This window comes from Hyposmocoma kahamanoa, unplaced genomic scaffold, assembly GCF_003589595.1.
Source record: "Hyposmocoma kahamanoa isolate Upper Pololo Valley unplaced genomic scaffold, ASM358959v1 67, whole genome shotgun sequence".
NCBI lineage: Eukaryota > Metazoa > Arthropoda > Insecta > Lepidoptera > Cosmopterigidae > Hyposmocoma > Hyposmocoma kahamanoa.
The window spans coordinates 5,614,074-5,626,429 of record NW_020653855.1 but is presented as its reverse complement, the minus strand read 5'-3'; the positions used below and the strand labels follow the sequence as shown (position 1 = coordinate 5,626,429).

The window sequence follows — 12,356 nt, the reverse complement described above, 5'->3', positions numbered from 1 at the left end:
ACGTTTTAGCTTTTTCATATTCCTTTACATGTCACTACGTTTAAATAGGTTGACTTGGGACATTATTTCTCGTGGTTTTTGTATTAGACCCGACGTCCAATTATTTGTAAGTCAATGATCGAAAGTAACATCTTTCAATGTTACACAATACAAACAATAGAATGACAAACCTTCCGTGTACGTTTTTTCAAAAAATCACATTTCTCAAACATGCTCGCAAATGTTTGCATTACTTTCAAAAAACGAACACGGAAAGTTTGTCATTTATGGACCGTGCGACTTCTTCTCGGCCAAGGCCCGCAAAGTAAGTATGAAAATCTATTACTGTCCTCGTCTCTAAACTTTTAAATCTGCCTACTTAACAATGAACTATGTAAACAGGCAAAGGAAAAACTCATACACCTAACTGCCTAGTGTTCATAACTGCGAGAATTAAAAACAACCTACCTGTACTGCTTACTTAAAAAAAATAAAATGGCGGTAACATTTATACGTGTTTTGGTATTGTTTTGTTGACTTTTTTGTGTTTTGGTCGCGAAAATGGGTGCTAGTGAGAAGAGCAATGACGAAAATGCATGGATATACATTCAAACAAATCAGTCAATGTACCTGGAAAAATTTGTATAAATTTTAATGTTAATTAATATTTTTTTACTTTATCTATTATACGTCTTCTTCTGTTTAGTCTTTTATTATTTCCTCGCATTATTTGAGAAAAATTCTATACATGCCTCGGCGGGAACGGGATTGCTTAACTCGTATTAGTACAACGCCTCGCTTGGCGTTCGTCCTTGTAACTCATACTCGTCCAGCAATCCCTTACTTCCCGGCCTCTTCAATAATGTACGTGAGCCCACCGCGACTATACGAAACGAAATGTAAACGTAACGTCCGATACGCAATGTAATTACCAGCATGATGCTATAGTATATCATGTTGTAAAATTAGTCTATATTTTATAGGTGATTTAAAAACAATTTGTGATATGAATGACGTCGCTAGTGTCTACATAAGTTTTTTTTTATGACACTAAGTCATGGGACTGACCAGTCGTGGGCCTGGTGGTAAGCGACACGCCTGCGCCCGCCATCCTGAAACAGAAGTGGACAAGTCCCATGTGCCTATAATTTCACCAGCAAGCAAAAACCGGAACGCAGTTAGTATCTAGTTAAAAGAATTTAAAAAATATATAAAATCCATTTTGTAAAAAAAAGTGTATTTGTCAAGACAATTATCGTGACAGTTATCAATTTTTGATAATCCATGATTGATGATCCATGATAATTATCCATGATAATTATCCATGATAATGATAACGTCGAACCCTGATCGTTACACAACGTGAAATAAAATTTTGCAGATCAATAAATATGTATTATAGATTTTTTATTGAATTTCAGAATGTTTTTTGTGGTGGATCAGAAAAATTACTTCGATCCGACAGGTCCAATCGTGCGTGTCGAAGGAAGTTTCTTTTGTGTTCGCTCTTTGTATTAATAATTAAATATGTATTGTTCAGGTGACAACAGTGCACAAGGCGAACATTATGAAGGTTTCGGACGGTCTGTTTCTCGAAACGTCACGCAAGATGGCGAAGGAGTATCCTGACATCGAACACAACGATATGATCATTGACAACTGCTGCATGCAGCTTGTGGCCAAGTAAGATACAATACTGAAAAATTATTTTCCCAAATTGGTCCTAACGGGCCTACCGCTCGGCTGCCAAGGTCGCCAAAAAGGTGACGAGTATTTATATTTATTTTTATGGTTTGTCTTTTGAAGATGGAGTAAAATGAAAGTTCGAAGCAGCTAGTAATTGCAGTCTGTAGCGTTGATATTCAATAAAACGCTTGTCTTTTAACTGTAGATTATAACTTAATTTTCTATATGTGCTAACAGAGCAGAGATAATGAAAGATAATAAGATAATGAATTAGAGATGTGCCCGTATATTACCTATTAACATATTTTATAGTGCTGTACCACACACAGTCGATAATTATTATATCGACTAAATGTTGATTAAGCTAATGCGAGATAAATCAGAATTGTTAATTTTTATACATTTCATTTAGATCTATGTCTGTTAAATATACCAAGAGGAGACATTTTAGAATTTTTCATCTTAATTTAATATACAATGTATATAATCAAATCTGGATTGTTGTTTTTTTTTAAATGTATATGATTAAAAATTTATTTCGATGCATCTTGTAAGCAAACTGTCAAAACAACAATAAAGGAAACAATAACTTAATTAATAATCATTTAGAACCGCCATTCAGACATTTTTGGCAAAACTGTACCTTCTTTCACAATCGATCAATAATAATAATAACGCACGCACTCAGCATAGCCCCGCACTAGGGAAACCCTGTGTAGCGGGTGCCATGGGCACACACATAGACAACAACAAATTACACCCAAACTCACGAGAGAAATAAATGTAGGCCATACAAGTATTTTTCCCGGGAATCGAACCTGGGACCTCTGGCATGGTTCGGCCACTGAGGCAGTGAAATAAAAATAAAAGTATCGAAAACAACTCTCATGAAAAATTTTATGAAATCTGGCACCTCTGCAAATGTCATTTTACTCTATCTTCAAAAAAGGCAGACCATAAATATGGTATTTGTTTCAGGCCTCACCAATTTGACGTGATGCTGATGACAAATCTTTACGGGTCGATCGTTTCCAACGTCGTCTGCGGTGTTTTGGGCGGAGCCGGGTTGCTCTCAGGCAGGAACTACGGGGACCACTATGCGGTCTTCGAACCCGGCACTAGAAATACTGGTAAGTGTAAGGTGACGTAAGGATTTAAAAATCAACCTGTATATCGATAGGTTATTATTATTATAAAATGTTGTAAAAGTAACATTAGGATTAATTGTGATTGCGCAGGCACTGCGATCGCGGGCAAGAACATCGCGAACCCGATCGCGATGATCAACGCATCAGTCAGCATGCTGGAGCATCTCGGTCACCACTTCCACGCCGACCTCATCCGGCGCGCCGTTAACAAAACCATCAACGTGGACAAGTATAGAAAAATTATATATTCATTCTTACTAGTCATGGTTTGAAGTGATAATTCACTATCTTTGATAATTATCACTTTGAAAATGGATAAATTTATATAAATATTATCTACTATTCAGGGGTCGAAGTGATAATTCACTATCATTGATAATTATCAAGATGTAAAAACTTCGAGTCAAAGTAGTCTTAATTTTTTGATGACTCAAGACTTAAGGGTTAAAAGTGTAGTCGAGTCGTGAGGCGTTACAAGTCTCAAAATGCTTTTGTAGCAGTAGAGTTCCTTGTGAAAGAGTTCGTCCAGGGAAGTCCAGCTATCTTACCTATTTCAGCCGCCAAGCAGTATTACTGCGTTCCGGTTTCGAAGGGTGAGGATGCTGGTGAAATTACAGGCACATGGGACTTGTCAACTTATATCTCAGGTTGACAGGCGCAGTGGCAGGACCCCTAAGATCTTTGCGATTTAAAGCTCTGAGTGGCACTGCAACTGTTATGGACAGGCGTGTAGCTTACCATCAGGCGCACGACTTGTTCGTCCCGTCACTTGATATTATAAAAAAAAGACCGTGGAACTCTACTGCTATTATATATTTGATAATCGACCATACACTGTCCTGGAGACTACAGGTGCGTGAGGTTAGTCGACCCATGCACTTTTCCTATCATTCTCTCAAGTGGCTTCAATTCTTCTTCAACACCAAGGTTATACTTGCTTAGTCTTACTACTCCCTTTTCTCGACTATGCTGATGTTTGTTATTTGGATGCTACCACGGAAGAAAAATACAATGGAAGTGCCTTAAGCCTCGATTACTATGAGAACCGATGTCGCCAAAACTCACCCATTCTTAATTTGAAACATTACAAAATCTTGATATCGATTGGTCGTTGTTTCAAATTTAAAAAGAAGTTACAAATTCTGGATTGTTAATATAATTTAAACTTTACCCCGTTGGCATATCGTTGAAAATTCAATACCATCAATACCTATTATAGCAAGTTACGACGTTTTGATATTGTTTAAATTTCAATTAATGTGCTGCCATCTAGCGGTTAATTGCTGAACGGCGACGAATTGGAGTTATTAATTTAGTTCTCTTTACTTTCGATTCTTGTGACAAAAAAATATTTCGATGAAAAAAAAAAAAAAAAATTATTAGAGTAAAACTTGAAATACCACCACAGGTAGTATTTATGGTACGGCTATCACCAAAACAGTACAATAAGGCATTTTTCGGGGATTTTAGAGAATTTGCACGAAAAAATGACACAACCATACCATACAAAGCGAAAATGGACTGAGCTCAGATAGGTCTTTCGAGACCTGTAATTGGCACGCGCCTGACGCTAACTAACCACTTCCACTGTATTTATAGTTCTGTGGATGCTACTGAGGAGCTGCTTAACAAACTAGAACCCTAACAAAATCTGGCAATCCGTTTCATATTCGGTTTACGTAAATGTGAACCATATCTCTGAATTTCGGACTAAGTTGAAATGGCACCCAATCCATCTTCGCCGAGATAAGCACGTTCTTTGTCTTCTTTATAAAATTCTAAATAACCCCCAGCTTCCTCATTATCTGTGTTTCCGTTTTTCTCCCTTATCCCGCCAATTCCCGCCCAAAATATACCTGTAACACTAGAACACTATTATATCCCTTATTCTTTCACAATTCATTTACGATAAGTGCAGCTCGTATGTGGAATAAACTGCCTGCTAACATTCGTGACAGTCCATCGGGAGCATCTTTCAAACACAAATTAAAAGAGCGCCTTCTGTCGAACGCGTTAGATAGCTAATCGGTAACATATATATAATAATAAACAAGTAATTTGTTATTATAATACATATTCTGCTTATGTATGTATTTATTAGCCGACTTCAAAAAAGGAGGAGGTTCTCAATGCGACTGTATGTTCTTTTTTCTTTTTTTTGTATGTATGTAACGCGACAACTCCGGTATTTGTGAACCGATTTTCATGATTCTTTTTTTTGTTGAAAAGGGGGTACTTCCATAGTGGTCCCATTTCATTTTGAAGAAAATCATCCACATCTAAGGGTGGCTGTTCACGCATGAGGATTCATTTTTATAAATAGCGCCTAAATTTAATTTAGGAGCAATTATTTTAATGGTTAATTTTGCTATTTCTCCAATTCAAGGCGTTTTTCCTCTCAATATACTTTGAGTAGTGAGAACCGATTTTTACACCACGACTTCATTTTTGCACCACGGCTAGGGTTGGCTGGAAGAGATCTCTTATAGAGATAAGCTCACCTATGTATATGTCCATTGTAACGTGTGTTTTATGTGTCTTTTCTTTGTACAATAAAGAATATATAAATATTTTTAATAAATATTAATATAATAAATAATAAATATAATACATATTTTTGGTTTTTTTTGCAGGATCCATACACCAGATATTGGGGGCACAGCTTCTTCAACCGATGTGGTTGATGCTATCATAGGTAACATAGGATACACGTAAATAGAAATACACAATACGTATTACAATTTAAAAGCTGTCAAGTTCGATTTGAACTCTCGTCAAAAATGACTAGTTTCTTTGGTCATCCAGAACTTTGGTGTCAAAAGCGAACGTTGATATTAATATGTCAGGGTTCAATACAAACTTGTCGCTTTTCGAATACAGTAGCTGTTTTTTTTTAAATTATTTTACTAACAGTCAAATATAGTATTGTACGCGTAGAAAAACCAAAATCATAGAATTTGTAAGTATTTATTATATTTTATTTTATATTTTAGATCTGTCATTTTACGAGTTTTCATTATCATTTTACCAAACACCCTATATTGTGTCTTTAAACTTCACACAGCTGAGTACAGTTGTAACGAGAGACGTGAAAACCCCTTGTATCACAGTATTGTATTATTTAATATGTATTGCACTGCTGTATTCAGATGCTCAGAGACGGGCAAGTGCCCGGGTTTTAACCCGGTGCTTTTGTTAACGCCATGTTTTAATCGGGTTAAAACTCATTAACGCCCGAAATCATGGGCAAAAACTAATTTTAACTGAATATTTGTAAATCAAGTATTATTCAAAGGTTATGATATTATTACAGTATATATATTTATAATACTTTTCACGTCGTATACGGTGATACGCGTCACGCCTGTCCCTAACAGTTGCGGTGTCACTCAGAGCTTTAAATCACAAAGAACTGAGGGGCACTGCCACTGCGCCCGACACCCTGAAACATAAGTTGACAAGTCCCATGTGCCTGTAATTTCACCAGTACCCTTAACCCTTTGGCGACAGAAATAGGTAAGGTGGCAGTACTTCCCTGGACGAACACTTTCACAAGGAGCTCTACCTCTACTATATTTGTTTTTAATTATTTATTGCTTGCTAACTATATTTAGCCTTTCTATTGGATCGATTCGCTTGAAAATCGCATTGAAATGGAAAAGTCGTTTTTACACTTGAATCGGTTGTCATAAAAATCGAAAATTACATTTAGTATAGTCGTCACCAATTAAGACTTAGAGGATGGAAAAAATATAGGAAAGGAGCTGCCCTATCTACGGAATAAACGTCCCTAAACCAAAAATGTCCAGCACAAATGGCGGATTTAGTGTTGTACCATAATCATAGACAAGTCGATATCGACATGCAAATGTATGGCTTGAATGTTGAAACTGTTTTTTATGTTTGCAAATTTGTATAGTTTACTGTAATGAAAGTATGATTAATACTAGGCTATTGTTACTAGGCAAGTAATGAGCCATTTTAATCAAAATTAAATATAAAGTTATTTACCAATAAATGTAACGATGGAATTGCATTATAATGTAATCTTGTTACATTCAAAGTTCTATTAAAATTTGACTTCAAAATGGAGCGAACAAATAAAGATGATATTTGATCCAATGTTTATGTTCGGCAGTCCTATAATTTCCAACCATTCTTTCTCTCGTTTTTCACTTCAAAAATAATAATAATAATGTAATAATAAAAACGTAGTGAATTGTTTTAACAACAGAATATCGATAATATGTCTGCTTAAAAGAATAACACTATATTAAAATAATCGTTATCAACAATCATCAAAATATACTAACAAACAGGCAATCCAAAGTAACCAAAGAAAATTCGGCAAGACGTGAATAAACGGCTTAAATGAGTCTAATTACATTAGATATTTGGGCTATTATATGATTTATAGGCAGAAAAAAATAACACATGCCGGTGTAATGTAGCATTCGGTCGATTTCAGATTTTCTACTGCCGCACCCCTTAAGGCTGCAGCGAGGCATTTTAATCAATACTTAATTGTTCTCACTGTCAATATTTTTGTCCATTTCATTACAATTCATGCGAATAATTCAATAAAACATTTGGCCAAATATTGGTTTTGACATTTGATGTACTTCCCTTTGACAACCGGAAGCGGTTATCAAAGGGTGCTCCAAAAATGGTAAAATGAGGACATTTGGCATTTAAGAGGACATTACGTATTTTCGATTCCCGTGTTTGACATAAATCAATTTAGTGCTATCTCTTTTGGCTTACAACGGCACGCAGTAGTAAACAAAGACAATAAAATGTTTATATTTTCAACATCTAAATGCATCATATACATATAACGTCTGATTTATATATGTCAATATAACATGTCCTTTGGTTTCCATAGTCTAAGAATTAAGAGGCCAAATTTGACACTTGTCATCGTGACGCGAATAGGGATGTGGACTAATCATATCATCGGTAATCATATTATACGATTTTCACGAGAAATCGACTCAAAATTTTAAGAGTTTGCAATTGTTTAGATTATTTTTCGGTTCATTGTTGTTCAGGGGGCCTAAAAGGCCAAATGGTGCAATTCAGTTAAAAGCAATTCATTTACAGAATTCCTTGCAATTCTGTAGCAATTCCTCTTACTTTTGTAAAATAGTCCCACATTCCGATGAATTGTGTCCAATTCTTTTAATTTTGATTTTATAATATCCATAAATGGTTTATTACGAGAATTTAGTGTAATTAAATATGTTCGTCAATAAAACAACTACAAATATTTTTTCCGAGAAATCAAAATGACTCGGTGAAATTCGGCGATTAATTGCTTACATCACTTTATTTAAGAAAAAATTGAGGACGTAACTGTTTTTCAGGACGTTTCGGAGTAACCCAAAATTGCATTTTATTTTGGAATTCGCGCCAAAACAACTTCAAATATGTTTTGTCATATTATATAATGTTTCAATAAAATTTATGTATTGTTTTAAACTCATTTATGCCAATAGAATAGAATATAATCGTTTATTTCATGTTATCAATGTCACAATATTGCAATTGGAAATACAATGTCAAGGGATAACTATGATCGTCAGTAATAAAATTATAATAATAATAATGAATATAAAATAAAGTAGTATAACTACTGCTTGTCGAATAAAATAAAATTAAAATTGTTTCAAAAGAAACTCATCGTCACTACAATTCGATATCCAATAAAAGGATTTTTAGTCGGGTACATAATTGTTTGTTTATTGTTTCCTTGATCACATTCAAAGTTACATACTATCGCCTTCTTTGGCTATCAAATTTGGCCTCTTATTTGGTGACAACTATAGTAAGTGTTTCCAAGTCCACTTGTAATAAGTATAGTATTATACCAAATTTCGTTTTCGCCGTTTTCCCCATGATTTTGGGCAAAAATTGGTTAAACCCCGGGCAGGTTGCTTAGGTTTTAAACCACTATCCATCTCTGGTTAATTGGTTATAATAATCAGGTTGATTCGGTATGTCTCATTATTTTTAACCATCTACGTGATGAACAAGTATATTTTTGAGATAGGCCTCTAGTGTAGAAACAACTTATTGAAAAGCTTTATTACAGTCCACTATTGGTTACTTGTTTAAATCAACTTAGAAACTCGTTAGTAGTGCTAACAAATGTTGTTTATTTTTTAGACAAAATTTATATTTGTTATTTTTTTTGTTTGAAAAAGTGCAAAAATAAAACGCCATATTGTAAATTTGTAGTTTCATTTTAGAATAATCCTTTTAGATTTTATTAAATTGGCTTGACTTTTAACACGCTGTTGCATCACACGTGATAGAAATAGTCAACATTTTTGTGCCTTACGTCATTTACTTAGTGTTTAGAGAATTTCTTTTAAAGCTAACCGCCATTTTTTGTATTATATGGATTTTGCCAAATAACCGGAAACATTCCCCTGGCACATTGTTTTTTTTTTTAATAAAAATTGTCCAAATTGCTAGTTATGCCAAGTAGTCGTATATGCATATAATTTGTTATTAGAATAAGTTCTATACGAACAAAATGCGGTGTTGATACGAGACCTTCATTATCTGCTGAAACCTGTTTGAAATTTATTAAATAGTCTGAAGCAGCCCCGTCAGATTTGCAAATATAATTTAGAAAACGTTAGAAGTGTCATTATATAAAATATTTATATAAAGTTCTAAATAAATAAAAAAATCTATAGGTATAATATAAGTTATTCCCTGATTAGGATCTTTTTTTCAGCGTCCATTGGAGAGGATGTCAAATCGAAACGGACCCGCCGCGTTAACAAGTTTTAATTTTGAAACGTCGGCACAACTTTAAATGTTGTTTTTCGGTAATTTTACTTATTTATTTATTTTTAGGAAGATTTACAGCAAATTTTTAACAATAAATAAATGTTGAGTAACAGCTGATAATGCTAATTACAAATGTCCATAAGTAGCACAATAAATAAGTTATTAAGTTTTTAGCTTAGAAACTAAAACATTATTATTGGAATGTAAACAACATTATATTATTTTACTCATTGAGAACAGATACAATTGCTAATGCAGGGAAAAAAGGAAAAGTAAAACAGAAATATTATAATATATAAAAAATATAATATAAATGGAAATATTGAACCTTATATAGCCCAACCAACAACACGCACATCTTAAAGACAGGAAACAAAATAATGAGAGATAGGTAACTACGTAAAGCATTTCTTAGTAAACATTCGTCGAATCAAGCCTACACTAGTACTGAACAGATCTATGTCAATAGATGATTGATTGTACTGTCCACATAGCCTGCCATTCGCTGTTCTGTCTTATAATTTAAATACCCTAAAAACTTTATTTGTATGGCTTCAATACGTGATTTGTAAACTTCGTATCTCCGAACACTGCGTACAAGAGAACAGTACAATATTTTAATAGGTTTTATGTCGGTAAAATCAATGCACGTCCGCATCAAGAACGCCATGGCTCTATATGCTTTAGCGACTATACTCTCAACATGTTTATCGAAGAGCAAGTGGGAATCAAAATACACGCCTAGATCCCTGACACTGTCCACTCTATTCATACAACTCCCTAGAAGACTATAACCTCCAACGATAATGAGTTTTTTTACGTGAGTAAGATATTACGAAACACTTAATGGGCCCAACAGAGACCCTTGTGGCACGCCCGAGGTAACAAAATTCCAAGTAGATTTAAAACCGGAAAGAACCACTGCTTGACTGCGCCTATCAATATAGGACGAGAACCATCTATATAGATTACCGTGGACAGCAGCCCTCGATAATTTATCAAGTAATATTGTGTGGTCAATGCGATCAAAACATTTACTGTAATCAGTATATAGAACGTCCACCTGAGCTCCGTCCTCCATACCAGTCGAAACAACATCAGCAGCCGCAACTAAATTTGACGTCGTGGAACGGTTGCCAAGAAAACCATGCTGACATTTACCAAAAGCAGCGTACACTTGCTTATATCCTAATTTTCAAAAATTTTAGCAATTAGACATAATTTTGATATGGGTCTATAATTCTCAATATTATGCTTCTCCCCTGTTTTGTGTACTGGAGTAATGAATGCTGACTTCCATATCCTATGCACGAGCCCTTTTCTAATAGACCGCTTGAATAGGATACAGATAGGAACTACCAATGATTCAGCACAGTTTACAAGAAGCACAGCCGGCACAGAATCGGGTCCTTCACCTTTGGATAAGTCGAGAAGTTTCAGTAACATCAGACGAACAAACTTCGATAGAGGATATACTACAACCAGAACAATCCACAAGTTCATCCGGCACATACACAGAGCCACTCCCCCTTGACTGAGGACTGATGCTCGTAGTGGAAAAATTTGTCTGGAAATAAGTGGCAAAAAGATTACTAATTGCCGTGGTGGTATTGTTATATTTCATGTTATTAGAAACGGACGAAGATTTGTACTTACTCTTGACATAAGCCCAGAAAAACTTAGGATTTTTAACTATAGACGATTGAACCTTGGATAGGTAGGATGAGTAACATTTTTGTTCCATAGTTTTCGCAGTAGCTTTTGCTGTGTCCTTTAATTCTGAGAGATCTGCTCTAAGATTTTGTACCTTCTGGACCAAGGAATCAAGCGGCTTCAACCTTACGCAGAGAGATTTAATTTAATGTTTTGATATCTCAGACTGTAAAACATAGCAAAGTAGAGCAGCACTTTCTTACTTAGCTTCACACTTGGATGGTTAGAGTGATAGAGTCGAATTTAAATGTTGGATATTAAGGCCTGACTTGAGCATTGAGTAGAGTTCTGGAATACGAGTCTAAGGGTCGTATTCTAGAACTCTACTCAATGCTCAAGTCAGGATTGCAATTGAAACACAAGCACTGGAAAAACGACCCTAATGGCAGAGACTTGGGCATGATTTCGAGTGCTTTAAACCATACTCATATCCTGACATGAGCATTGAGTAGAGTTCTGGAATACGAGTCTTAGGGTCGTATTCTAGAACTCTATTCAATGCTCAAGTCAGGATTGCACTGGCAACACAAGCACTGGAAATACGACCCTAATGGCAGGGACTTGAGTATGATATCAAGTGCTTTAAACCATACTCAAATCCTAACTTGAGCGTTGAGTAGAGTTCTAGAATACGACCCTTAGACTCAATTTATATTACGTCGAAATGGAGTGGAAGCGAACTTTTGTAACGATATTGTATATAGCGTAATGAACCATCCCCCGTAGCATGGCTACGCATGATAGTCTCGACGCGCGCGATAAAATTGAATATATTGAATATGAAATAGGGCGCGCTTATTTCAATTTTACCGCGCGCGGGTCGCGTATCATGCGCAGCCATGCTACGGGGGTGGCTACGGGGCATATGGTCAATTATGTAACGTACAAACTAGGTACGAACAAAAGTCACGTCACGCGACTGTCAATCTGGCGAATCGCTGGGAAGTGGCATGAAGGCAGGCGCAGTGAGTGTGACGTCAAACGTCGACGAAATACTATAGCCGCGAATGCTCGATCATTCCAGCG

The 12,356-nt window shown here is 35.4% G+C and overlaps 1 protein-coding gene across 1 annotated transcript in view; it reads left to right on the top strand.

Moving 5' to 3' along the window:
* LOC113232212 (isocitrate dehydrogenase [NAD] subunit gamma, mitochondrial-like) overlaps window positions 1-6,295 on the top strand; it is an 11,843-nt gene extending 5,548 nt beyond the window's left edge. Inside the window, exons 5-8 of the mRNA XM_026466858.1 lie at window positions 1,520-1,662; window positions 2,644-2,795; window positions 2,904-3,042; window positions 5,447-6,295. Coding sequence (XP_026322643.1) covers window positions 1,520-1,662; window positions 2,644-2,795; window positions 2,904-3,042; window positions 5,447-5,528 — 516 coding nt within the window. The 3' untranslated portion in view covers window positions 5,529-6,295. The remainder of the gene's footprint in view (window positions 1-1,519; window positions 1,663-2,643; window positions 2,796-2,903; window positions 3,043-5,446) is intronic.
* The last annotated feature ends 6,061 nt before the right edge of the window (window positions 6,296-12,356 follow it).